General features: G+C 46.6%; 1 protein-coding gene across 2 annotated transcripts; it reads right to left on the bottom strand.

Moving 5' to 3' along the window:
- Positions 1 to 10,350: 10,350 nt before the first annotated feature.
- On the bottom strand, positions 10,351 to 26,557 carry LOC109385972 (eukaryotic translation initiation factor 3 subunit C). Of its 2 annotated transcripts, none has more exons than XM_019648794.1 (21): positions 26,447 to 26,557; positions 26,221 to 26,360; positions 24,558 to 24,623; positions 24,272 to 24,461; positions 23,768 to 23,893; positions 23,528 to 23,582; positions 23,294 to 23,403; positions 22,739 to 22,866; positions 20,017 to 20,176; positions 19,793 to 19,896; positions 19,223 to 19,364; positions 18,914 to 19,039; positions 18,609 to 18,702; positions 17,634 to 17,824; positions 17,213 to 17,437; positions 13,624 to 13,987; positions 11,202 to 11,361; positions 11,052 to 11,117; positions 10,883 to 10,970; positions 10,622 to 10,784; positions 10,351 to 10,520 (listed from the first exon to the last, which is right to left on the bottom strand). In XM_019648794.1, exons 2-21 carry the CDS (start codon positions 26,319 to 26,321, stop codon positions 10,438 to 10,440), a joined length of 2,742 nt encoding a protein of 913 aa, XP_019504339.1. In that variant the 5' UTR covers positions 26,322 to 26,360; positions 26,447 to 26,557; the 3' UTR covers positions 10,351 to 10,437. The 2 variants fall into 2 exon arrangements, with proteins under 2 accessions (XP_019504339.1, XP_019504340.1); XM_019648795.1 differs by having other exon boundaries at positions 26,496 to 26,541.
- Between the last annotated feature and the right edge of the window lie 1,233 nt (positions 26,558 to 27,790).

Here is a 27,790-nt window from a genome sequence, read left to right as displayed (position 1 = left end):
TCTAGTTGTGGAGGACGTTGCTTTACTGGCCCATATTGGTATTATCATTGCACTCTTCCTGGGTGAGGCAGATCAGTCACCAGCCTCTGGATGGCTGCTCACGGCAGTTCTTGGCAGCTCACACCGGCTGCCGGCCACACACGGTAGCTTATGGCAGCCCATTGCAGCCCCACGGCAGCCTATGCCATCACGGGCAACTCATGGCAGCCCAGCTCCAGGTCGAGCTGTTGTTCACCATCTTAGCTGTAGAGGGCACAGCGTCACTGGCGCACATGTGGGATCCGAACTGGGGCCCTGCTGCTCAGAGCTAGCATCCCAAGCCAGCTCTTAACCATCGCACCACTTGGCCGGCCCAACTTCGCTCTTCTTTTTCAGTTGCTTTAACTATTCCAGGTCCTTTACATTTTCACATACATCTTAGAAATAGCTTGCCAATTTCTACAAAAAAGTCTGCTAGGATTGTTGGGGATTGCATTGAAAATTGATCTATAGACCAATTTGGGAAGAACTGCTTTCTTAACAATATTGAGTTTTCCAATCCATAAACAAAGTATAGCTCTCAATTTATTGAGATTATTTATCTTTCATTTCTCTCAGACATATTTTCTAGTTTTCAGCACACGTCTTTCACATCTTTTGTTAGGTTTATACCTAAGTATTTCATTTTTTTATGCTGTTTTAAATTTTAATTGTCAATTGCTTGTGGTTAGAATATAGAAATACAATTGATTTTTGTACATCGTTGTATTCTACAACCTTGCTATAACTCACTTATATAGTTCTAGTAGCATTTTTGCAGATTCCTTTGGACTTTATAAATGATGATCATGTACTCTGTGCAAAAAAAATTTTACGTCTTCCTGGGAGGGTAAATCTGGTCCCTGTTACTCCATCTTGGCTGGAAACAGAACTCCTCCACACAATTAAGTTTTGTTTTTTATTTTAAGCAAAATCAGCACTCACAGCCTGTGGCTATGAGAAATAACAGGTATGTGTAGGGCTGTGAGGGAATCTCTCTGCCTCTGAGATTGCGACATGAGCCAAGAGTTAAAAGACTTGAATGGGTCATTTTCTCTCTGTAGGCAATCCAGTCATTTAGAAGAATCCATCCCACACTACAGTTCTTAGCATCCTCATTACTGATTGAACAGTCCAACGTGGCAGTCACTTGGGCTCCCAAGGCAGGTGCTTTAGTTGGTACTTCATCAAAATACGCCACAGGTAACAGCCCGCATCACTGTGATGCCACTCCATGTGATGGATTACATTGCCCATTGTCATTGTCAAGGAACTCAGCACAATGCTCCAACCCAATGATCTGACCAAACCAGTCCCCAGATTCCATCTTTGTGGGTCTGTCTCCTAGCAACACTCATGGTACTAATTCTTTATCAGTCAGGGTCCAATCATGAGGCAGAACCACATAGTAATTTAAACAGGGAAGTTTAAACATAATGAATGAATGATTTACATAGATTACTATTATACTAAGTGTGAATAAAAGAGAACACTAAAAAATACTGAAGGCTGAGGGAGAGTATCCATGGAAGGAACAAACTTGAAAAGGGAGTGCCCTCCCCAAGGCTGGGATTTAGACCTCTCTGGAGAGATGTGGCTGCAGCTCAGTGGACGGTGAAGTTTTCTCGGTTGCCCCAGGCCAGAGCTGGTCCGTAGCCATTAGACTGAGACTGGTCACCAGGCAACCACAAACGGGATAGACATCCTCCTATTGGGGTGCTGGTGTACTAAGCCTGTCAGGCAAGGAAACTCGGATTGGGACTGGGCAAGCTGGAAGTTAAATGCCACCAGAGTGTCAACAGAGAAAAAAACCCCAGAGGAACCAAGAGAACCTTCTTTCTGCGGTGTTGCTCCAACGCCCTCTACTGACCAAGAAGAAATGTTTGCAAGTTCCAACTCCTGTAGCAAGGCAAGAGCACATTCATGACTCTACTTAAGAGGGTTCAGAGAAAAATGTGCAAGAAACCAGAGGGACTATGGGGGTGTGGGGATGCCTTCTCACCAGTGACCCAGGAGAGGGTCTCAGTGTGCTGCTCCTCACTTGGTGGCCATGGTGTTCTTCTGTTGCATTCTGGGTATCAATAGGAAAGCAACACCATGGAGGTAGAAACCTCTGGCTATCCCCCCAAGATTTTCTCTGTCTGGTTTTTTTTTTAATTAAAAAAATTATTTATGTTTTAAATTGGGGAACAGTGTGTTTTTCCAGGACCCATCAGCTCCAAGTCAGGTAACTGTTTCAATCTAGTTGTCGAGGGCGCAGCTCCTTGGCCCATGTGGGAATCGAACTGGCATCCTTGGTGTTATGAGCCTGCGCTCTAACCATCTGAGCTAACCGGCCACCCTTGTCTTTGGTTTTCTGCAGTCTGAATATTAAAAGTCTAGGTATAGAATTTGTGGTATTTATCCTGGCTTCTGTTCTCTGAGTTTCCTAGATCTGTGGTTTGGTGTCATTAATTTTGGGAAATTCTCAGATATTTCTTCTGTTCCTTTCTTTCTTCTCCTTCTGGTGTTCCTATTATGCATATGTTATACCTTTTGTGATTGTCCCAAAGTTCTTGGATATTCTGTTCCTTTTTTTTTTTTCATTATTTTTTCTGTTCACATTTGCCTGGGATCTTCCTATTAATAGTGTATCTTCAAGCTCACTGAATCTTTCCTCAGTTGTGTCCACTTTACTGATGAGCCTGTTGAAGGCATTCTTAATATCCATGAAGTATTTTTAGTTTCTAGTATTTTCTTTAATTTCTTAGTGTTTTGATCTTTCTGCTCACATTACCCACCCATTCTTGCATGTTGCCATCCATTCTTTCTTTCCATGAGAGTCCTCCGCATAGTCCTTAAGTTCCTGGTCTGAGAATTCCGACATCTCTGCCATGTATGAGTCTAGTTCTTTGCTCGTTTCATCTCTTTGGACTGTTTTTCTTGCTTTTCAACGTGCCCTGTAATCTTGTGCTGAAAGCCCGACATGATGTATTGGGTAATAAAGCTAAAGTAAATAGGCATTAAGTGTAAGGTTTTATGTTCATCTGGTTAGGAGTTAGGCTGTTTACTGCTTGCTGTAGCTGTAGCTGTCCAAGGCTTCAATTTTCTTGTGTCTCCTTGTTTTTCTTCCTCTCCTTGTTGGGTTCCCCTATAAACTCCTTCTAAAGCAGAGTCTGAGCCTTGTAGGTCTTTCAGCTGTAATCCTGTTATTACACAGGAGTCCTTTTCATGTGGTAGTAAGGTATGGCAGGAGGGGAAGTGCATTATCCTATGACTAGGTCTCAGTATTTTACTGGGTCTGTGCCTTGGCTGTGATCTTTACAAGTGCTTCTTAGTTTCCGCCCCGCCCACCCATTTAGATGAAACAGGAAGGCTAGAGGGGGCTTGAGTTGGGTATTTCCCTCCCCCCCCACCTAGGTTAGGCTCTGATAAGTGGTTTCCCTTGAGGGCAGATAGAGAACAGAATGCTCTGGGAATATTTCAAAACAGTCACTTTTCCCTTGTCCCTGCTGGAAGCATGGGGGATTTTTATGCCATCTTCATGTTCACCTGGTTGTGCTCTGTAACCAGAGTCTGCATCTAAACCCCATAAGCTCAGCATCACTCTGCATTTTTAAGCCTGTGCAGTAAAAATTCTGCACTTTTTGGGCCACCAACCCTGCGTTCAGCCACACAAACTGTTTGGCCTGGGCACACCTCCCAACTCCACCATTGTGACAAAATGGCACACATTGTGATGATGGAATGGTACTCATTGCTTTTATAATGCGACCTCCTTTAGATACTTGGTAGCTTTTGGGATATGCATACCCTGGATGGCCTGGACCATTTCACGGGTTTTTAAAAATAAACATGAAGATTTGAACCTATTTACATGATTTTGTGGGGTTCTCTTGGTCAAGCGAATAGCGAACCGTTTTCAGCCCCTGGTAACCTCTATTTTTTCTGCCTCTATGAATCTGCCTGTTCTAAACACCTCATATAAGTGGAATCATACAATATTTGTCCTCTGTCTGGCTTATTTCATTTAACATAATGTTTTCGAGGTTTGTCCATGGTGTAGAATATTAAAACTTTATTCCTTTTTAAGGCTAATATTCCATTTCATGTATACATCACATTTTGTTTATCCATTTCTCTGTTGATGGATTCTTGGGTTCTTTCCATCTTTTGGCTATGTGAATGCTGCAATGAATACTGGTGTACAGTATCAATCTGAGTCGTTTTCAACTCTTTTGGCTACATACCTGACAATGAAATTGCTGAGTCATATGGTAATTCTGTTTAGCTTTTTTTTTTTTTTTTTTTAAAGATTTTATTGGCGAATTGGAGGGGAACAGCATTAGGGAATCAGGGAAGGGGAACAGACAAGTTGCTGTCCTTTTGTTCTTCACTCTAGTTGTGGAGGATGTCGCTTCACTGGCCCATGTTGGTATTATCATTGCGCTCTTCCCCGGTGAGGCAGATCGGTTGCCGGCCCCTGGACAGCTGCTCACGGCAGCTCTTGGCAGCTCACACCAGCTGCCGGCCGCTCACACTGGCTGCTGGCCACACATGGTAAGCTTACAGCAGCCCACTGCACAGGGGCTGCAGCCTACTCCGTCCCCGGCGACTCACGGCAGCCCAGCTCCAGGTTGAGCTGTTGCTTACCATCTTAGCTGTAGAGGGCAGTGTCACTGGCCTTCATGTGGGATCTGAACTGGGGCCCTGCTGCTCAGAACTGGTGTCCCAAGCCAGCTCTTAACCAACGCACCACTCGGCCAGCCCGCTGTTTAGCTTTTGAGGAACCACCAACTATCTTCCACAGCAGCTGCACCATTTTACATTCCTATTAGCAATGTCTGAGTGTTCGAATTTCTCCACATCCTCACGAACACTCACTTTCTATTTGATGGTAGTCATCCTAATGGGTGTGAAGTGCTATCTCATTGTGGCTTTGATTTGCATTTTCCTGATTAGTGATGTTGAGCTTCTTTTTCATGCGTTTATTGTCCATTTGTGTATCTTTGGAGAAATGGCTTCAAGTCCTTTGCCCACTTTTTAATCAGGTTTTTGTTATTGTTGAGTTTTAAGGAGTTCTTTATATATTCTGGATATTAACTCCTTATCAGATATGATTTGCAAATATTTTCTCCCATTTTGTGGGTTGCATTTTCACCTTGTGGTGTCCTTTGATATATACACAACTGATTTTTTTCTTGTACCTGTAACTTTGCTGAATTTATGTGCTTTAGTAATTTTTTTATGGATTCTTGTAATTGGATCGTGTCATCTGTGAATAGATTTTACTTCCTTTCAAATTTAGATGCCTTTTACTTCTTTTTCTTGTCTCCTTTGGCTAAAACTTATAGTACAATGTTGAATAGCAATGGTGAAAGTGGGTATCCTTGTCTTGCTCCTCATCTTGGAGGAAAAGCTTTTAGTCTTTCACCATTAAGTACGTTAACTGTCAGTTTCTCATAAATGTCCTTCAACACATTACAGAAGTTTCCTTCTATCCCTAGTTTTCTAGTGTTTTTATCATGAAAAGGCACTGGATTTTGTCAAATGCCTTTCCTGCATCAATTGAGCTGATCATACAGGTTTTTCCTTTGTTCTATTAATGTGGCACAATGCATTGATTGATTTTACATTGACCCACCCTTGCATTTCTGTGATAAATCCATCTGGTCATGGTGTTTAGTCCTTTTTAACATGTTGCTGGATTTAGTTTGCTTGTATTTTGCTGAGGATCTGCTAAGAACCATCTTTCCATTTAAAGTGCGTTTATATTATTTCATGCAGTACATTAGCTACCTTATAGTGTTGATATGAGCTGGTATCTGTCAATGGACTTTTCCCTTGAGAATTAATTGGTCATATGGTAATTCTGGACTGTAGCCTGGACATTTTGAATATTATGTTGTAAGATTCGATTCTGTTAAAATCCCCTCATGAACATTTTTGTTTCAAGAGGCGATTTAACCTCTGGTCAGAAAGACAGGATCCTTTTGAAGTTTGAGCTGCCTGTATCACCACTACAGATACAGCTCTATGGCAAGGCCACCCTTGGGCCAAACAGAAGAGAAAAATGAAATGGTGATTACCCTTCTTCAAACAGTGTCCCCTTTTTCTGTATCCTCTGCCCGGAAAAGAGTTTTAGCTGCCAGGGCCAAACTGTAGCAGTCTTGCAACATTTGCCTCCCTTGAGGGAAGGCCAGGAAGGAAAAGAAAAAAAAAAAAGAAAAAGAAAAAAAATGGATTTCCTACTATGTTCTCCAGCCCACAGGGTCCCCTTTCCCTGGTGGTCTGGCCAGAGATAAGATGGGTTCTTTGGGGGCTTTTGCAGCCTGACCTCAGAGGTAAAAGCCATGAAAAAGGAAAATTACCAGGATACACTTCTGTGTGGATTGCTTAAGTTATGACTCCCCTCCTCAATCTGACTGCGTGTATTTTCAAGTCCTCATGTAACTTGTATTTTTTCCCAATTTTTAGTTGTAATCATTGGGAGAGTTAGGCTGTAGTGGTCTTAAATCTTGGGCAGCACCAAAGGTTGGGAAGCAGCTTTTGAGAACTCATGAACCTGTACTTTCACACAATTTCACAAGAGCCCATAGTGCTTTCCATCTAAATTTGCTCAAACCAATGCTCGGAGGTTACATTTGAGAAGACTTTGTATTTGCGCTTGCTTTCACAACAGCTGTGTCACCTACATTTACTCAAATTCATGGCAGTTAGTTTTGAGAATTTATTAATATGAGCTTAATTTTCACAAGTGCTTCATTCTTATTTCATCTAGATTTGCTTGAACATGTTTTTGAGATGATGATCTTTTGGACTGGAGTTTAACAACAATTGTTTTTTATCCTCTAGATTGGCTGGGGAGTTGGTTTTGAGAACTTTTGAATCTGATCTTGTTTTCATAAGACTATTGTTTCAGCTAAATTTGTACAATTAGCTCACCTTGAAAGTTAAATTTTGTACACTTATTTTTTTTTTTTGAGAATTTTAAAGGGTTCATTTGAGCCAAGACTGACAATTGCCGGGAAGCAAGGTCTAAAATGGTTCCCAATTTTGTGAACTCTTGAATCTGCATTCATTTGCATAATTCTGGGTTTCAGTTAGATATGCTCAAATTCCTGTTGGGAAGTTACTTTTAGAGTTTGTTTTCAAAACACTATCTTTTTTCACTGAAATTTGTTTAAAGCTGGCTGGAAACATACTTTTAAAAATTTATGCATCTGGGCTTGTTTTTACAAAAACGAATACATTTCATCTCAAGATGTGCTCACTCAGATTTCGAAGGTTATTTTGAAAATACGTAATGTGTGAATCTGAGGTTGGTTGTTTTGTTTACGAAAGCTACTGTTTTGGTTAGGGTACACACTGAAAGAGGTCATCTCTCCCACCTTTCTCCCAAAGGCCAGAGTGGAGGCAAAACCATGCCCCCATGTTCTAGTCATCTGTCAATACCACATCATACAATTCCAGGGAGTGCCAATCATTCTGTATGTAGGACATGGATGGGCCAACTCTGGTTTGTGGTTTTTGCATGATTAGTTAGCCAAGAATAGATCTAATATTTTTAAAGAGTTGTTAAAAAGAAGAAAAGGGGGCCGGCCGAGTGGCGCGATGTTTAAGAGCTGGCTTGGGACGCCAGAGGGCCCCGGTTCGGATCCCACATATGAGGGCCAGTGACACTGCCCTTCACAGCTAACATGCTGAACAACAGCTCAACCTGGAGCTGGGCTGCTGTGAGTCGCCGGCGACGGCGTAGGGTGCAGCCCCTGTGGCAGTGGGTTGCCATGGGCTACTATATGTAGCCAGCAGCCAGCGTGAGCGGCCAGCAGCCGCAGTGAGCGGCCGTCCAGAAGCTAGCGACTGATGTGCCTCGCCCGGGAAGAGTGCAATGATGGTGCCAACTTGGGCCAGTGAAGCAATGTCCTCCACAACTAGACTGAGGAACAAGACGACAGCAACTTGTCTGTTCCCATCCCCCAATTCCCCAATAAAAATCTTTAAAAAAAAAAAAGAAAAGGTATATGTGTCAGGTCATATGTGGCCCACAAAGCTTTAAAATGTACCGTCTATCACTGAACAGAAAAAGCTTTGACTATCTTGTTTCATGGTTACCATGCACAGACTAGAAAATAGAAGGTTCTCCCTGGAATTGGGCAACACAATGCCTGTCTCCTGCCAAGGAACGCAAAACTGACCAAATTCAGTACAAGGCAGCCCAGCCCCCGGATGCAGAAGCTTTTTGGCTCTCTCATCACCTCTCCTGTCTCATTCTCCTACCTCTCTGGCCACTCCCCTCTCTGGCTTTCCTTTCACTCACCATTCACATGTTGAGAGTTCAGTCCTTAGCCCTCTCCTCCTCTATGCTGCCCATTCCAGGAAATAATTAGTACTAAGTACAGTGGTTAAGAGCTGGAGTCAGGCTGCCTTGGTATGCATCTATCGCCCTCTCTTTCTAGTTGTATGATCTCAGGCAACTCACTTAACATCTTTGGGCCTCAAGTTTCCCCACGTATAAAATGGAGATAATAATAGGGTTATTCTAAGAGGATTAAAGGAGGTGAGGCATGTAAAGCACCCAGCATGTAAGAAGTCAATAATATCGACAATGCTGATGTTACCTACTACCATACTTTTGACAACCATTTATAAGCCACTCACTTCAAAATCTTTTTGTTCTTTCCCTTCTGTGATAGACCAGTAATTGTCCCCCAGTGTCCACTCTTGTCTTTCAGTAATAAACTCTCCAAGTTTAAATGAACACACAACTACTCAGGTAGAGGCATTTTAGCCTAAGTTTTAGTCAATGATATCAGTGCAATTTCTAGGCCCTGTACTTGCTCTTCTTCCCATGGGCTTGAACCAGGATGTGGGCTGTGAGCCAGCTTTAACCACGTAGATGAGAACTACCACCTGGGGCGGGGGAAGCAGTAAGACAGTGGAACCCTGGGTCCCTAGATGATCTTGTTGAACACAACTGCTTAACCCCAAGCCTGGGCCACTCACCTATCTCTGGACTATCACCGGAGAACTACAGTTGATCCTTGAACGACATGCATTAGGGGTGCTGACTCCCTGTGTGGAGGGATATATCTGCATATAACTTTTGACTCCCCCAAACTTAAGTTATCCCTTGGTGTCTGTGTACAAGTGGACCTGTGCAGTTCAAACCCATGTTGTTCAAGGGTGAACAGTATTTTGTTTGAATTATTATTTTGGAGTCTGTTACAGCAGCTTAGCCTACTGCCTAATTAACATGCATCCCAAACCCTTCATCTCCAGCTGGCTTGCTTATGTCCCAAACTCAACACATCAACCCACTCTGCAGACCTGTTCTTCCTGTGTTTCTGAACACAAAGAGTGTTTCAACCACTTGATGGTAACAGCCCTATTGCCTACATGTCCCCAGTCAGGACCATCTGTCATTCTGGACTCCTACTCCTCCCAGATTCAACGGGTCACAGAAAGCCCAGAGCTTGTCACATACCTCCCTCTTCAACCCGTTTCACCTCTGATCCTAACCACGCTGGCCTTAGACGCTTTTCACGTTCTGGTTGACTCTCTGCCTCCGATTCCATACTCTACAATGGGGCTCCATCACCATTATTAAAATTGGGTCCCTTTGTGGATTTTGTTCCCAATAGTCCAAAGCATTAAATCTTCATGAGACAGCCTAAGTCTCCCTCTCCTATCCATACTCCACACACACTTACACCAGCCACACGGCTCTTTCATTCCTCCAACCTTTGCTCTTATTCCTCTGCCTCCATCAGTGCTTCTCAAATGTGGTAGAGAATTATTTTAAAAAAGTTCCCAATCTACTATAGATCAATACTTTAGAAAACACAAATGACACAAATGAGAAACACGATTACATGCTTGGCTGTCACGCAGTGGTGAAGTTTCTCAGCGCCTATGCTTAGCTGTGGTACCTGTGTTTTGTCAGGGACTGGCTCATTCGGAGGCCACACTGGTCCAGTGACCAAACTTCACACAGGTTTAGACAAACTATCCCTTTTCCCTGCTCATGACCACCACCCACCCGCCAGCTAGGACCAGCCATCACCACTGCCTCCTCCATTTCACTCTGTCTGATATCTGTGCCCCAGTCACATCCACCTGTTCAGTATACCCACGACCTTTTTTACACCCATCATAACTTATCACGTCACTGCAATCATCTGTAAAATGCCAAAGAGCAGCAAGCTCTTTGGAGGCAGAGGGACGTACACGCCACCCCTACTGCCTGAGCCTCATGCCTGTCAGGTGGCAGAAACTGAGCAATATAACGAGAAAATGAACATGCCCAACACCCCTTTGTGGCGACATGGAGGCAAGAGGAGCCACAACAACTAACTCTAAATACACCTTTAATGAGGGGGGGTGTGGTTTAGGACCTGATGGCTGAACGTCAAGGCCACGGAGACAGGAGCTGCGCCATCAGTAGGCCGCCTGAGACTGCTGCTGGCGGTAGCCGCCCCGGCGCATGTAGCCCTCGTTTTTCCGGTAGCCATCCTTCTGGTCTGTAAAAGAGAGGAGGGAAGGGGGCGAGGGAATGCCTGGCAAGGGGGAGGCAGGAGGGGGGGCCAGGGCCCCGGGAGGGAAAGGGGATGGAGGCACTCACCTCGGAAGTAGCCGCCGTAGGTCCCCTGCTTATGGTCAAACACCCGCTCGTTGTTCTCCACCAGGCTGCCCAGCTTCTCCGCCAGCTGCAGGGCCAGGTTCTGCTGGGCGGTGGGCTCAGTGCGGTGCATCACCACCGTCTGCGTCGGCTGGTCCAAGGAGGCCTGACAGGAGCAGCCAGAGGCAGGGACGCAACACACGTCAGAGCCCTCCCCTCCCAGGTCCCCATGGCTCCACCGCCCACTTACACCCCGGGCCTCACCATCAGTTCCTCGTTGATGATCATCTTGCTGATGATGGAGTGCACAGTGGGCAGGTCCAGCTCGAACATGTCAGACAGAGTCTCCATGCTGGGAGGAGAATGTAAAGCAGCAGGTCAGGGCCCTCGGCCACAACGTGGGACCCCCATGAACCCTCAGGGCTCATCCTACCTGATGGAGTCATAGACGCTGCTGTAGGTGAACAGGTAGGTCCGCAGCGACTCTTCCTGGATCTTCCTAAGGGGAGAAGGAAGAGGAGACTTTCAGGGGAAGGGACCACCCCATCTTCTCCCCGCCCACCGCAACTCCCTCTCTGCTCACCTAACCAGCATGGTCCTGACTTTGTCGGCCTCAGGGAAAAGGTCCCACACTTTGCCGTTCATCTTCTCGTTGATGATAAAGCTGTGGCATGTCTTCCAGTCGCCCATCTTCATGGCCTTGGAGGCAGCAACCACGTGTTCCCTCATGGACTCAGGGGGACCTGAAAAGGTGGGAATGAGGTAGCGCCCAGGGAAACCTGGGGCCGGGGCTCCTGCCCCCATGAGCACCTTCTAGGGAGGAGCACAGGCCAGGAGAGCAAAGTACCGCATTGGGCCTCTCTTCTCTCTACTACACAGCCATGTGGTTGGACAAGGTCCCTTAATACCAGAAAAACTGTATTTAGATTGAGACTAAATCAATCCATGACGTGCTTCAGGGGACTGGTGAGCCCCCTGAAAATGGTGACAAATTGTGTGTGTAGCCTTACGTACATTTTCCTAGAAAAAGAGTCCATAGTTTTCATCAGATTCTTATAAGGCTCTTAGACCTAAAAAACCCTGATGTCTCAGTTGAAACAGTACTTACCCAAACTCCCTTCCTTCTTATACCACCTTCATGATTTTTGCCTTATCTAAATATCACACTGCTATCAGCTTATTTTTCTTTAAAGAGGCTCACTCCTTTTCCTTATAAAAACGTAGCCTCACTTTAAATTACCTCTGTGAAATCACAGGTTTGAAGTGCTGGTTATAGACTCGGGTCCCCAAATACCATCCTGAGACAAGCCAGGCAGACAGACATGGCCCCTAAGAGTAGATGGAATTCAGGGCAGACAGGAGAGGATGACAGCTCCAAGGCTGGACGTGAATGGCAGGTGTGGGGAAACACAAACATGGCTAAGCCCAGGTCAGGGCCAAGCACCACCGTGTCAGGCCCACGAAGAAAAACGTAGGAACAGGGCTAAGCAGAAGGAGAGGTACAAAGCCCTGTGCATTTAGCTTCCATTTAAATAGCAGTGCAGAGCTGAAACAGAAACTGGCTTTGGCCCCACTGCAGGCAGTAACAGAGGCAGGACTATGGTGATCCAGAGATTTTCACTGGAAATTGTCCCATTAACACCAAGTATCACTACATAAGCCAAATAAAATGTGCCTAAGGAGCACCAGTCCAACACGAAAACACACACACACACACACACACACACACACACACACACCAAGAGAGGCCAGATCCATAAGGGTATGTGGCTGTGGACAGGGCCCTGTCCAGGTCCTTCCACGCACCACTCCACAGCAAGGGTGCAATTCAGATTCCTTCCCCAGTGAAATCACAGCTCACTCAACCCCTGGCTCAATCGATCAGATCTTTCAGAAGTGAACAGAGGAGCCAAGGGTAGATTCTTGAAGGCCAAGGGTCTAGCTGGTTGGCTGAAAAATAATGTGCATGAAGGGAAAGAGGAAAAAAGGTTCGAGAGGCGCAAATCAGCTGTGTTAAAAGCTGGGTAAGTTGGGCCAGCCGAGTGGCACGTTGGTTAAGAGCTGGCTTCAGACGCCAGAGGGCCCCAGTTCGGATCCCACATATGAGGGCCAGTGACACTGCCCTATACAGCTAAGATGCTGAACAACAGCTCAACCTGGAGCTGGGCTGCCATGAGTCACCTGCGATGGTGTAGGCTGCAGCCCCTGCTGCAGTGGGTTGCCATGGGCTACCGTGTGTAGCCAGCAGCCAGCGTCAGCGGCCAGCAGCCGCAGTGAGCGGCCGTCCAGAAGCCAGCGACTGACCTGCCTCGTCTGGGAAGAGCGCAATGATGGTGCCAAATTGGGCCAGTGAAACAACGTCCTCCACAACTAGACTGAAGAACAAAAAGGGGAACTTGTCTGTTCCCCTTCCCCCAATTCCCCAGCGCTGTTCCCATCCCCCAATAAAATCATAAAAAAAAAAAAAAGGCTGGGTAAGTCAGTTAACTTCTGTGCCTCAGCTTCTTGATCAAGAAAAAGAGGTAATAACAGCACCTCCATACCAGGGCTATTACCAATGAAGAGTAAACAAATTATTATTTATAAAACACTTAACGCAGTGCCAGGCGGGAAGAATGTACTACGTAAACTTACACTAAATTAGAAATATCGGGTCATTGGAGTTTCACTGAGACTAAGGAGACTGCACTTGATTCTGTAGGTAGCAGAGGACTTCTAAGGCGCTGGGGATATGGAACACCATAAATTTGGTAGAAAGATAATGCTGACAGGGACAGACTGAAGCGGAGAGTAAAGGAGGCAGCAGGGAGTTTGATCTGCAGGCCAGGCCAACATATCCTAAGGTACGAGGCTGCAGAGATGCTGAGTAAGGAGGATGCCTTCAGGAGATGCCACAGAGACGTCATTAAGTCAAGTGGAACCACTCCCTTCCGCTTTCTTGAATCCTCGGTGAAAAGCAATCGGAGAACACACAGCGGTACCTGCCTCCCAGAGCCCACACTCACCCAGCAGGGGCTGGCGCTCGCCCACCCGCAGCTGGTGGTGGAACTGCTTGCTGATCATGCGCCGCCGGGCATCACTCTCGTGTGCGGCCATGTAGGGGATCTCCAGGAGCATGGCCGACACCAGGTACACGCATTCAAGCAGCTCCAGGTTGATGTGCAGGTGGAAGGGCACCTGGCGGCGCCGCTCCACCTTCTCCTGCTCCTGGTTGCGCTCCTGCAGGCTGCGCAGCAGCAGCCCCTGGCCCAGCAGCTCCTTGGCACGGCCGCTCGACTGTATGTCCAGCAGAGCATTGTGGGCGTCTTTGGTCAGGCCCTGCCGGAAGGCACAGATGCCCAGCTGCACCATGGTGCGGTTGTACAGGATCTGGGGGCAGAGAGGGTGAGGGGGTCAGAGGGGTCGGCCACCCGGCAAGTCCTCCATTCATCCACAAACAATGAACAATACACCAGTGTGCTGACACAACAGACAAGTCCTGCCCGTCCATGGGGTGGTGTGTGGGGGACAAAGTGAGTGGAATATGCAGGTGGTGCTAAGGAGAAAAATAATGCAGAAAAGGGAAGTAAGAAAGAGTCTGTGCGGTGGTGGTAGCTCACAATTCTATACAGGATGACTAGGGAAGGCCTCTTTTTGAAGGGAATGTTTAAATAAAGAAGCAATTAAAAAAAAAAAAAGAGGGAGCAAGTCATGCATCTAGCTGGAAGAAGAGCACTGCAGAAACACAGGCCCCGTGCAGGAACTGAGGTGTCTGAGGAACCAGAAGTGTGACAGGTGGAGCTGGTGAAGGTGTGACCATAACCCGGGGGATGGGCAGGCACACGGCCCTCCCTGTATGCCACGCTAAGGCTTTGGGCAAGTAAGTGACTAATCTTGACTTAATGTAACACAGTTACTCTGGCTACTGTATTAAGAACAGCCTGAAGGGATACAGGGGCAAAAGCAGAGACCAGGATGATGGTGGCTCAGGACAGACGGGAGCAGAGGAAGTGGTCAGATGTGGATTCTGAATAGATATGGCTGGGGAGGCAGATGCAGTATGTGAGGAAAAAGACCAGAATCAAGGATGAGTTCAAGGTTTCTGGCCTAGGCACCTGAAAAAATGGACCTGCCACTAATTAAGATGGAAGCCTGCAGGCAGCACAGGTTTTTCTGTTTTGTTTTTTTGGTGCGGGGGAAGACTTAGTACTGACAACTAAAATATAGAGGAGGTCAGTATCAGTCATGAACATAAGACGCAAAGATCCTTAAAAAGTATTAGCAAATAGAATCCAGCAACACAGGAAAGAGATACTATGTTATAATCAAGTAGGATCTGTCTTAGGAATGAAAGTCTGGTATAAAATATAAAATAATGGTCATTTACCATATGAACAGAAGAAAGGAAAAATAGCTATCATTTCAATAAAAGCAGAAAAAGCTTTTGACAAAATTCAACATCTATTTATGACAACAATTCTCAGCCAGCTAGGATCTGAAGAGATCCAAGATCAACTAGGGTCAATCTGAGACAGGGTATCTACAAAAATTCTACAGCTAACATTATATTTAACAGTGAAATGTCTGCTCTCATTATTTCTATTCAGCACTGCACTAGAGATTCGAGTCATTCACCATGGCAAGAAAGAAAGAAAAAGAAAGTCAAGTCATAAAGATTTGGTACAGTAATAAAGCTGTCTCTATATGCAGATGACATGGTTATGTCAATAGAAAATCTTAAGGACTCTATACAGTCATGTCATGTGTCACATAACGTTTTGGTCAAGGACAGAAAGCACATAGGATGGCGGTGTACCATAAAGCCCAGGTGTGAAGCTGGCTGGACCACCTAGGTTTGTGTAAGCACACGCACAACCACAAAATCACCTAACAATGCATTTATCAGAACCTGTTCCCATCAAGCGGTACAAGACTGCAAAATGGAAGGGTACAACGATACAAAAATTACTTGTATTTTTAGATGCTGGTGGTTAACAATTGGAAAATAAAATCACGTAATATTCAAAAACAATTTTTTGAAGATGTATAATACCTCCAACATTGTATAGAAAGAAACTGGAGAAATTAAATGAAGAGAGAACATCTAAGACTGAAAGGTTCAATGGTGTTAAGATGTCGATTTCTCCCAACATTGACTTACAGGTTAATATAATTCCAGCAGGTGTTTTTGTAGAAATTGACAAGTTGACACTAAAGTTTATGTGGAAATGCAAAGGTCACAGAATATCCAAAGCATTCTTAAAAAAAGAAAAAGACTCCCACTCCCTGACTTTGAGACTTACTCTATAGGCGTAGCATTGAGACAGTAGTAGCCTGGCATAGGCTAGACAAAAACATGAATGAATGGAACAGAACAGAGCACCCACAAATATACTCACACTTACAGGGACATGTGGCTCCCAAAAGGCACCAAAGCAACATAATGGGAAAGAATGCTTTTGACCCTGACTTCATACCTTATGCAAAAATCACAGATCTCAACATGAAAGCTAAAACCATAAGAACTTTCAAAAACAAAAATAGAAAGAATATCTTCATGAACTGCAAGTAGGCAGGAAATAATAACCATAAATGAAAAAAAAAAACACCTGATAAATCAGACTACACCAAAAGGAATGGCTAAGAAAATGAATAGGCAAAGCACAGACTGGAAGAAAACATTTGGAAAACTTTGATCTGACAAGGTGGAAACCAGGATATAAAGAATTCCTACAACTCAATAATATGATGAATACTCCAATCTTTAGGAAAAAATGGGCAAAAGTTAACCAGACATTTCATGAAAGAAGGTGTGTGAAGGACAAATAAACAAAAAAGTAATGTCAGTAGTTATCAGGGAAATACAAACACACGACAACGAGATCCCACTTAACAACCCCCAATAGGTCTAAAATTAAGGCCTCCAACACCAAACATTACCGGGAGGGTATGAAGCGGTATAAAACCACTTCTGAGTTTCTTATAAAACTGAACGTCACCTACACTGTGTGCATCAATTTCACTCTGAAGTATTCACCTAAGAGGAGATACCTATCCACACAAAGACTTATACACAAATGCTCACAGCAGCTTCATTTACAACAGCCTCAAACTGGAAATGAAACGAAAAAGACCGAATGGGAGTGCTATTTAAAAACCACCACCAGACAGGGTCACCCCATGTTCTACACACACGTGTTTCTTAATTATTTTAAAATACACACCTAAAGACACAGCTTTAATAGTCTTTCTATATGGAAATGTCTTCACAACACAGCCACACACAAAATGAGCCATTCCACTATTATGTCCCAACACATCACACTACACTTGGGTCCCTGTCTTTCCAATTAGTTTGACAACTTTGTAAGGGCTTTTTTTTATCTTCTGAAACAAGACAATCTCCTAATGTGCTGAAGCAGACACATAGTAGGTACAGTAATATTAGGTGAACCCGAATCTCTACCCCGAGGAGTCCACTGCTGTTGAAGTACGATGCAGGAGGATCAAAGAGCGCTGGCACTGGACGGACAGTGTCCTTGTGTCTGCGTGACCACACAGGGGCCTGGCCTGCTCCCCTCTCTGCACCGGGGCCCGGGTGCCCCCTCGTCCCACCTGCACTGGCGGGTCCGCGTGCTGGATGTTGTCCTGCAGGTGGCTCATGAGCATCAGGTCGCGGGCCTGGTACCAGCGGGAGTGCAGAGCGTGATGATAGATGTGGCACAGGATGGCACAGGTGCGGATCCGGTCCGTGCGGTCCTTGGCGTAGATGTATTTGCACAGCCTCTCCATCAGCAAGGCCGAGTCCTCTCCTTCATTCTCTGCCTGATCTTGGTCAGACTGGGGGGGTAATGGTGTTGGGGTGGTGAGGCACAGACAAGGGCCCTAAACGGCTCGGGCTTTAGCAGCCAAAGGCGGGACCCCACCTGGCCTCGCTCTGGTCCCGGAGTCCCTGTCGGCTCCAGTTCCAGCTCAGAAGCCCCCAGGGAAAGCAGCTTTGCAATCCGTCCCACGCTTCCCCCACCCGTCCCCTCACCTTGGAGGCACCCTCGGGGAGGGTGAGCTGCCGCTGATGAGCCTTGTAATCAAACTTGTAGTAGGTGTGCAGGATGCGCCTCAGGTAGACGCGGCACACCTCCTCAGTGGTGCCCTTCTCCTCCAGGTAGCACTGCACGCGATCGATGATGGCGCACACCTTTGCCTCATCCTTCAGGTGCTCCACATACTCTGCAGGGAACACCCACCCTCAGCTCAGATGGGCACCAGGCCCTCCCAGCCACCTGTGTTATATGCACCCCCCAGAAAAGTCTGCCCATGGGCCCTGGAACGCCGTCCAGTCCTGGAACACGCACAGCTCACTGTCTGTGCTCCCTCTCCCACCCCCGGGGTTCTTTCCTGCCCATTCCTACCGATCAGCTGCCCCCTTCCTCACTCCAGCCTTACCTCATAGCCCCTAAGGACGCCCTCTTCCATCCTTACCCAAAGCAGCCACTCTCTATCATAGGCCCCAGCTGGAATTTCTAAGCCACACTTTGTATCACCTACAATTACCCTGTTTATTTACGTGTTGAACCGCCTTTCCCAGCACCGAGTGTGAACTCTAGGAACAGGAAGACCTCCAACTGCCTCATTCACCGTAACACCCCCGACTTGGTGGGCACATGAGCACATTCACATTTTACTGAGTCAATGTCCTGTTTTTTCCCCACCCCAATGCCTCTAATCCACACTCAACAAGCCAGGTGAACAGAGGCAATACCCTAATGATTTTCAAAGGGCAGTCCCCACACCAACAGCACCACGTAGGAGCATGTTTAAAAAAAACATTGGGGGCCCCACCCAGACCTACTGAATCAGAAGCTACAGGAGTGGGACCCCATATCTTAGGCCGCCCAGTGTGAATGCTGGGCTGAGGAAGGGCTGGCTTTCCAAACACTCTAAGTCAGCATAACCCTTAGTTTTACTCCTTGCACTTTCCCTCCAACCGATGCTCACACTTGCTCAGGCTCACCTTGGGAGTGAGGATCAGTATTTTGCATTATTTTGGTAAATTCTTCATCCATTCGTTCCACCAGAGTAAGGATGCAGCCACGGACACGCAGCGGCTAAAAAGGTGAAGGCGGAATATTGGGTTCTCGGAAAAGTCATGACGTATTTTTTCTGTTTTTCGTTGCAAAAATGCACCATGGCTTTTCCGACAACCCAATAAATCGGTCAACCCAGACCTCAGTCCTAAACTTGAATCCTTTCGTCTCCTCTGAGTTTTCACAAAGCAGACAATGTAACTCCAACTAGCCTGCTAATTCCTCCCTTTACCTGGTCAGCATTACTCAGGTTCTCACTCTCTTCCAGAATGTTCTCTCCAATAAAGATGTTGGGGTTTGCGAACAGGATGTCCATCAGCTCATTGATGCAGTCCAGGCACTTCTGCCACATTTCAGGCTGTCAAGAGACCCGATGACAGTCAGAGGTGTGCAGGTGGGCTAAGCTGAAGCCTCCCCAGAGCCTGGCACCAGAGATCCCCAGGGCCTTCAACTGTTTCCACAGCCCTGGGGTTGAGGACACGAGGCACCTTCCCCTGGCCCACCAGCTCAGTCCTGGGGTGCTCCTCTGAGTTGCCCTCACCTTCATGTATGTGGCCAGGTTGGGATTGTAGTCATAGAGAGAGGCGATGATATTGAACTTGATCTTGACGGTGACACCCTCTCCAAGGTTGTTTTCAGAAGCGATCTGAACCAGCAGCTGTAACAGCTCGATCTGGGCTGCACTGGAGGCATACAGAACGGGGCGAGGAATCAGAAATAAGTCAAAAAGCCTCCTCCTGGCACACAGCACGCCCCCTCCAGACAGGTAAGGCAGCCTCATTCCCAACAGCCCATCCTCCTCACCCCTCTCCTACACACCAACAGCATTAATGCTAACAACCTACCATCCTCTCCAGTCATTGAATGACTAAAGAAGGTGAGCATTATTCCCAATGTACAGATGGGAAAACAGTCCTAAAACGTTAAATGGCTAATTAAAGGTCTAAGGGAGAGTCAACAGCAGAAAACGAACGAGAATGTTCTAAGAGTACCATTCCTTCTACTGTAGCCACACACGTCTTCCCCCAACAGCACTGTGTGTCCATCAAGCACCGCCCTGCATCTGAGACGAGCTTTCACCCTCTGAGCCCACAGCCCAGGTGAATCTTACCGATCTGTCCCCTTCTTGCCTCGGGCCTGGAGGATCTCATTCAGCTTCTTGATGACAACAGCATGGGTGATCTCAGTTCCCTTGGCAAACATCTTTGGTTTCTCCTAGGCGACACACATCCTGTCATGTGCAAGTCAACAGGAACCCATTCTTGCCTGAACTTTTCTCTCAACCCGACTAGACGGCACCTGTATGCTCTCACAAGCTGCTCCCCAAACCCTCACCTTAACGAGGGGCACTCCCCCGCGGACCCTCTCCCACTCCCCGCCTTCGTTGTCCTCCTCCTCCTCATCCAGGCGCTTGGATTTCCGGTCATGCTTCTTCTTGGCTTTGTCCTCCCGCTTCTTCTCAGCGGCCTTCTTTTCCTCCTCTGTGGCAGGGGCCCTGCCAGGGGACACGGGAAGTGAAAAAGCAGCCCTCTCGCCACCTCTGAAGTGTCTTCCTCCCATAATTTCTCCTCCATCGAGTCCTGTGTCCAAGTTACAGAAATGATCTCACGTTGACCATGACCAAAGCGAGGACGGGTTAAGCATCTGAATTTGCCAGACAACTTGCCAAGGTCTGCCACCACATTACACCTATTAAGGAACTCTTACGGAGGGAACGCTAAGGTCTGGTCTAACAAGGCAGAAATGCTAACCAGGCCACTGCAGACACAGAAGCAGCCATGTTGCTCCACAGCGAACCTCTAAGGTTTTCCAGAGAATCTAAAAGAAACACTGTTGCTCTGTCCAGATGGACCTGAGAACAGCAAATTTATATTTTTTTTGCACTTTATCTTTTACTGATTTTTAAGCTGATTAGTTGGCAGCTAGTAAAAAGGCTTTCCTAAGTTCTGAGTCATTCTAGGAACTTACTGAACATGAGGTGATAGTGGGAACTTTTAATTCATAGCTGGATGGTCAGAAGAAGTACAGGTATCGAGCCCTGGGACTTGCAACTGGCATCTGAGGTGGAGGCGGTCTTGTAGGACGGAGCCCCGAACCTGTGGGGTCTGCACTAACTCTGGGCAGGTAGAGTCAGAACAGAAATGAACTGTTGAACACCTAGCTGGTGTCCAGAGTTGGGAGAACAGGTTGGTGTGAGGAAAAAGCCCACACATATGGTGTCAGAAGTGTTCTGAGTAAAATGCTTCCCAGGCTTGAGAGCAGTGATCCCTGGAGCACACGTTAAAAAAAAACACTTCTCAATGAAAAAAAACAAGGAATTCAGCAGCACCAAACCACTATTACAAGAAATATTAAAGGGGCTTCTCTAACAAGAAAAAAAGATAAAAAATATGAGTAATAAAATAGCAATAACTACATTCCTATCAATAATCCAATGTAAATGGACTCAATGCTCCAATCAAAAGACACAGATGGTTGAATGGATAAGAAAACGAGACCCATACGTATGCTGCCTACACGAGACCCACTTCAGATATTAAGACACACAAACTAAAAGTAAAGGGGTGGAAAAACATATTTCATGCAAATGGAAACCAAAAAACAAACAAACGCTGGGCAGCAATACTTGTATCAGACTTTAAAACAAAGGTTATAACAAGACACAAAGAAGGACTCTGCAATCTGGAAAAACTCAAAGCGCTAGTTCAAAAAGGACATACACCCCTATGTTCATTGCAGCATTATTTACAATGGCCAAGATATGGAAGCAACCTAAGTGTCCACTGATAGACAAATGGATAAAGGAGAGGTGGTACATTCATACAGTGGAATATTACTCAGTCATAAAAATAAATGAAATCTTGCCATTTGCGACAACATGGATGGACCTAGAGGGTATTATGCTGAGTAAAATAGGTCAGAGAAAGACAAATACCATATTTCACTTATATGTGTAATCTAAAAAACAAAATAAATGAAAAACAGAAACAAACTAGATAGAGATCATTTTGAAGGTTGCCAGATGGGTGGGGGCTAGGGGGGGTGGATGAAAAAGGTGAAGGGATTAAAATGTGCAAACTTCCAGTCATAAAAAGTCATGGGGATGTAAAGTACAGCACAGGGAATACAGTCAATAATATCATAATAACTATGTGTGATGTCAGATGGCTACTAGATTTATCGGGCTGATCACTTCATAAGTTATGTAAATGTCTAATCATTATGTTGTATACCTGAAACTAACATAATATGTCAACTGCAACTGAAAAATAAAATATTTTTTTAAAAAAAAGCTTCTCAACCAAATGTCGGTCTATACCCCTGCAGTGTCAGGTACCACCCCCTGAAGCAGCGTAACTCTAGCTCTGGGAAGCAGGAAAGCAGTCCAAAGAGCAGTGTTGTTCAGAGCTGGACATTTGACGCCTGTGCAGCACACAGGGACAGGTACTGCCCTGGCTCAAAGCAGGAAACTGAGACAAGGAAGTTAGGTCACTTACCCAAAGTTGTAGAGCTACTAAGACTACGGGTGGGGACCCAAATCCAAATCACAACCCTTTCACTTCTGTGACTGTCCCAGTAAATCAGGAAGGTGGCCGCTGTCTATATAATAATGAGTACTCAGGAGTGTGACAGCTGTCACTGAGAGCTCACGACATGCCACTTCCCGACATCACCTCCTAGGACTTTGCAGCTATCTCAAAGGCACGGTCGAGTATCACCCCATTTTACAGATGAGAAAACTAAAGATCAGAAAGGTTAAGTAGCTTGTCCAGTATCACAGAGCTAATCGGCACCACAGTGAGACTCACACCCAGTCCACATGCAGGGAATAAAGTCCTGGTTAAACATTTGGACCCTGGAGCCTTAAAATCCCATCCTCAGGACACATTAGCTGTGGGACCTTAGTCAAGTAACATACTTGACTGAGATCCCTCCGTGAAAAGGGAGCAGCTGGCGTTTCTAACCTGAAAGGACGCCACGGAAGAAGCCACCACCTTCAGAATGACAGGTACCCTTCTTTCCCACCGTGGCCCAAGGCACCGCTGCGTTGTCTTACTTTTTAAGGAATCTCGAGGCCAGCACAGTCTGTTTCCCTTCTTCTTCCTCTGAATCCGAATTAGAAGACGTTGAACTTGTGTCCCACTCTTCATCATCTTCTGAATCTTCTGAGTCCTCATCTTCATCCTTAGAGGACAAAAAGGGTCGGTAGGAAGATGGGAAACAGACTGGTCTCTGCAACCCTAACACATCCCAGGGACTTATAGGAGCGGAGCAGGAGTGGTCATCCATGGAGTCAGGTCAGTAAAGAGCTAGGTTGGGCCACCAAGACCCAGAAAGAAGTGGTGACTGGCCCCAGGGACAAATGGCTCCCCACAAGCAGAGCTGGGCCCAGAATTCTTCAGGTTCTAGTAGGCTTAGTGCTCTGCTCCAGGAGGAAGCCTATTCTCAGACCAACCACACTAAACCCAACCCCTCCTACCCTAGGGTTCTGTGCATCTTCTTCTCCCCAGGGACCCAACAATGGTCCATGGGAGACAACCCCCCCACACACACCCCTTCCCCTACACACACACACACACACACACACACACACTGTAACTCCATCTGTTACCTCCATCTTTTTGAGGAACTTGCGACTCTCCCCAGAAGGAGCTTCTGATTTCTTCTTCAAGAAAGTTGCAGCACTGACTCCATCCTCATCCTCATCCTCATCTGAAGAGCCTGGTGGGAGAGATGAGAGAAAAGAGCCAGGATCATGAAAAGCAAGGCTGAAGGACGACCAAGGAAGCAAGCCAAGGGGAGCCCTAACTTTAGACTTCCTGCCCATCTGCAGTAAGGGTCTCACCTTCTGAGTCCTCCTCATTCTTCTCAGCGTCTTCATCTGCAGACTGTTCAGGATTCTTGTGAAAGGGAAATGGGAGCATAATTAAGGAGGCCTGCCAGCCATCCCCCCTCTGACTCCTCCCCACCAGAATTCTGTCACGACACCTCCTCCAGTCACACCTCCTATGTGCAAATGCGTTTTTGTCTCAGTCATGGGGTCACTGTCCTCACAGTTCAAAAAGTCTGCCTTTAGCATCCCCACCTGCTTGTAATTGGTAATGTGGGACTCAAAATCCCGGTTGTATTTTCTGATCTTCTGGCGCAGCGTGCTCAAGGCCTTGGCGTTGTTCTTATTCATCTTCTTCTTCCCTTCCTTGTCTTCCCATAGCTACAGGGCAGAGGGGGGAAAAGGTGACACAGGATCTGACATTAAGCAGTGGTTCCTGAGCTCCGGGCCTCACCACCCCATCTGAGTCATACACTCTATACCATCTATACAACTTCTTAATCCCATGCGTTATTTTTAAAAGATCCTTTACGTATCACCACTAAAAAGTATAAAACCACAAAAGGTAAATAAATGTAATTTAATTTTTGGCCAAAAAAACCCTTCTCCTTGCATCAGTCCCCCTATTTCTTGTGTTCTGGCAAACACTGTATGGGAGGCAACCAACCCAGAGGGAACATGGTCTCTGGAGGTGGGCTGGGAGCAGGCCCCAGGTCCACAATCCCCTTCTGGACCCCTCGACACCCACAGGCATCACACCTCATTCAGATAGTCCTCCAGGTCAGCCAGGATACGGATATAGAACCGGGGGACGCCTTCCTTGTCCACGATGCTCTTAGCCTTCCCATAAGCTTTTCCCAGGAGCTCAAATTCTTCCAGGCACTTGGTGACATCCCGAATCTTCATGGCATTCCGGATAGTCCGGATGAGGTTGGTCAGCTCCTCAAACCTGGGTTGGGAGCCCAAGACCATGTTGGACACGCCCACCATCTAACCTGCCATTGCACCAGAGACTCCCCGTCACCCAGGCAACCCACAGCCTCACCTCTTGTCCTTGGCACTTCGAACAACTCTCTTGGTATCTTCTTCATCCTCACTCAGCAACAATGGCCTGTTTGGAAGGAACCAGGACCATTAACCTCCATTTCTAGTTCCCGTCTTTCCAAGTGATCTCTGTCTTTTCAGAGGGGGGCAGAACTGAGTAACTCAGGTCATTTGTACCACTCATCCTGTTTGATTCTTCCTCTTCACAGCCTCATCCTATAAACTCAATCTTTTAAGCCGACTTCAAGTAAGGCCTTTTGCCATATGTTATAGCAATTACAAAGGTGACTGTCTCCATCCTCTCAAAAATAAACAACCAAAGGTGCTTATGTCCTGTGTCAGAAGACTAATTGCATGAACACACAGTACTGAGTGAAAAAAAAGGGGTGCTTTGGGGCAGCCAGTTGGTTAGAGCCCAGGCTTTTAACACCAAGGTTGTCGGTTCGATTCCCACAGGGGCCAGTGAGCTGCACCCTCCACAACTGTTGGGTTGTCGGAAACGTCATGACGTATTTTCTATGTTTTTCGTTGCAAAAATGGGTCATAACTTTTCCAACAACCCAATGACTAAAGGCAACGACTTGATTTGGAGCTGATGGGTCCTGGTAAAAAAACACTGTTCCCCAACAAAGTTAAAAAAAGGGGGAATGTGCTGTGACCAGGCTTCAAGAAAGTAGTACCTGAACTAGGCCCTAGAAAGCAAGGTTTCCCAGAGTATGAGAGGCCAAGGACAAGGAAAAAGTTTGTGGCTTGAACACCTCCATTGCCAGTATTTTTCTTTCATAACAAGAAACCAGACCACATACAGCATTCGGCTGATAATATCTCCTCTTTCTCTCCATCTTATTAATTTTTCCAATTATTTTCTATGTTACAGCAAGTGATACTGGTTTTCCACTTGTGGCAGGGATATGAAATCATATTCATATGGGTATGCATATATATATATATACATATATATGTGTGTGTGTATATATATATGTGTGTGTGTGTGTGTATATATATATATATATATATATGTATATGTATTTACTTATTTATTTAAACAGTAGGCAGGCATGTGGTAAAAATAATAAAGGTGCCAGGTGGATGACCCAAGTTTGAAAAACAACTTTCCATTGTTTCAAAGGCTGAAAAGAATTTTAATTTGCAGAGAATCGAAAGGTGTTTCCGTGGAGGTAAATGTCAGGAGTAAAAAAAAAAAACCAAAAAAACCAGATGTTTAAGAAGAACCGGGCGCCAGGCGGCTCGGCTTCAGGGCCACATCGAGCAGCTCCCAGGTATCAAGCGAGCCTTTTGTGCGCGGGATTTTTTGGTGGTAAGAATAATTATGACTTTTGGAGTCGGAGACCGAGCGGGAAGAGGGGAGGCAGAGAGAGGTGGTGCAAAGCCTGTGGCCATGGAGGCCAGTGGGGAAGCTGATGCAACAGATCCAGCCAGGGGGAAATCTCTTCTCTGTGACTATCCCCTGTACCAGCGGGTAGACTCCTGCAATTCACGGTGCCCTAAGCGTGAAGCTCGTCCCTCCAACGCGGCTCCGGTCCCCTAAACGCTCAGCGTCCTCAGACCCCGCCGCCTCCTGCCCCCACCTCCATTCACCCCTCCAAAGCCCGCCGAGCACCGCCCTCCGCGAGAGGGCCATACGGCGCAGGCCCTCCACTCACTGTTTGCCGTAGTTGCCCCCGACAGGTTTGGTGACGAGCTCCTCCCCTGACAGGGAGGACTCTGACTCGCTGTCCGAACCGGTGGTGAAGAACCGCGACATGGCGACGACGCGGAGGGGCTGCGGCGGGCGCGGCCGGATCTGCGGGAAAGCCAGAGTCCAGCGCCCCAAGAGGGGGGCCCAAGCGGCACCTCCCGACCCCCGCCCATCACCGTCCCCACACGTACCTCCACCTGGGTTGCCCTCCTTGGAACACGCGGCCCAAGAAATACCTACCACCGACGTCTGCGAGTCACACTGCGGAACGACGGAAACGCGGACAAAAAAGAAGGCGTGACCTTGGCGTCATTTCCGGTGTGTGTGTGTGGGCGCTGACGAACTACATGGTGCGACTACAACTCCCAATGGCCTTCGCGCCACTCAAGGGGCGGGGACTGGCCTGACGTAAGCTTGGCGGGAAGGACACAGCCTCAAGATTCCCAGATTCGAGGGCCCTCGCTGTCGTTTTTTATTACTCACAGACCATCCCCCCCAGCGTCACCCCACACCTGCGGAATCAGAGTCTCAGGGCCAAGAGTTTACTTTTTTAACTAGGCTTAGAGCGAACTTAGCATCAGTCAGACTTTGGGTTCAAATCCCAGGTCCCCAATTGTTCGTGTGAATTTAAGCAAATTTCCTAACCTCTCTGAGTGCTTCTGTCTCCCCAAGCTATAAATTGACAATAGCACCAACTTCATAGGGTGTTATGAGAATTTAAATGACAATGTATGTGAGGCATTTAGACAGTGCCTTGTACAAAATAAGTATGTAATAAATAGCTAGTATTCATTCATTATTCCACAAATCACTTGTTTGCTGAGCATTTATTATGAACCAGCAGCGTCCTAGGCACTGGATACAGCAGTGAACAAAACAGAAAAGATCCCCCAAGTTCACGAGGAATTCATATAGTGGAGTGGCATAAGTTCAGGTAGTAATAAGCATCATAAAGACAGTAAAGTGAGGGCTGGCCAAGTGGCTCAGCTGGTTAAGAGCGTGAGCTTTGAGCAACAGGGTTGCCGGTTTGACTCCCACATGAGCCAGTGAGCTGCACCAGAGCTAAGCTGCCGTTGAGCTGCCAATAGGTGGCAGGATGGATCAGTGGTTAGAGCATGCACTCTTAGCAACAAGGTTTCCGATTCGATGCCAGCATGGGATGGTGAATTAAACACGACACCTTGAGATGAGCAGCCACAAGCTGCCATTGGGGTGGCCAGGTGGTGACTGGACTTGGAGATGAGCTAGCTACACCCTCCACAGCTAAGACTGGACAACAACTTGGCTGTTCCTCTTCCCCAATTCCCCAATAAAATCTTAAAAAAAAAAAGTAAAGTGACTGGTTAGACAGGAAGATAATTTTGGATAGCAAGGTCAAAGCCTCTCTGAAGAGGTGACATCTGAGCTGAGATCCAAATGACAGGAAGGAGGGAGCCCTGCCGAAGGTCATCTAGATAAGAACCTTTCCAGCTCCTCTTTAGGGAAGGGGAGCAACGAGTGTGAAAGGTCCTCATGCAGAAATGAGCACAGCCAGG

Source organism: Hipposideros armiger, unplaced genomic scaffold, assembly GCF_001890085.2.
Source record: "Hipposideros armiger isolate ML-2016 unplaced genomic scaffold, ASM189008v1 scaffold_126, whole genome shotgun sequence".
Classification (NCBI taxonomy): domain Eukaryota; kingdom Metazoa; phylum Chordata; class Mammalia; order Chiroptera; family Hipposideridae; genus Hipposideros; species Hipposideros armiger.
This window is presented reverse-complemented; position numbering and strand designations above follow the sequence as displayed.

Bases quoted from the DNA above. Each gene is read 5' to 3' on its own strand.
- LOC109385972 (XM_019648794.1), bottom strand. From the start codon at position 26,321: ATGTCGCGGTTCTTCACCACCGGTTCGGACAGCGAGTCAGAGTCCTCC. The intron at 23,894-24,271 runs GTGTGATGCCTG...TCTGCCCTGTAG, and splicing joins TGGAGGACTATCTGAATGAG to CTATGGGAAGACAAGGAAGG. The intron at 11,362-13,623 runs GTGAGTGTGGGC...CCACCTTTTCAG, and splicing joins CGAGCGCCAGCCCCTGCTGG to GTCCCCCTGAGTCCATGAGG.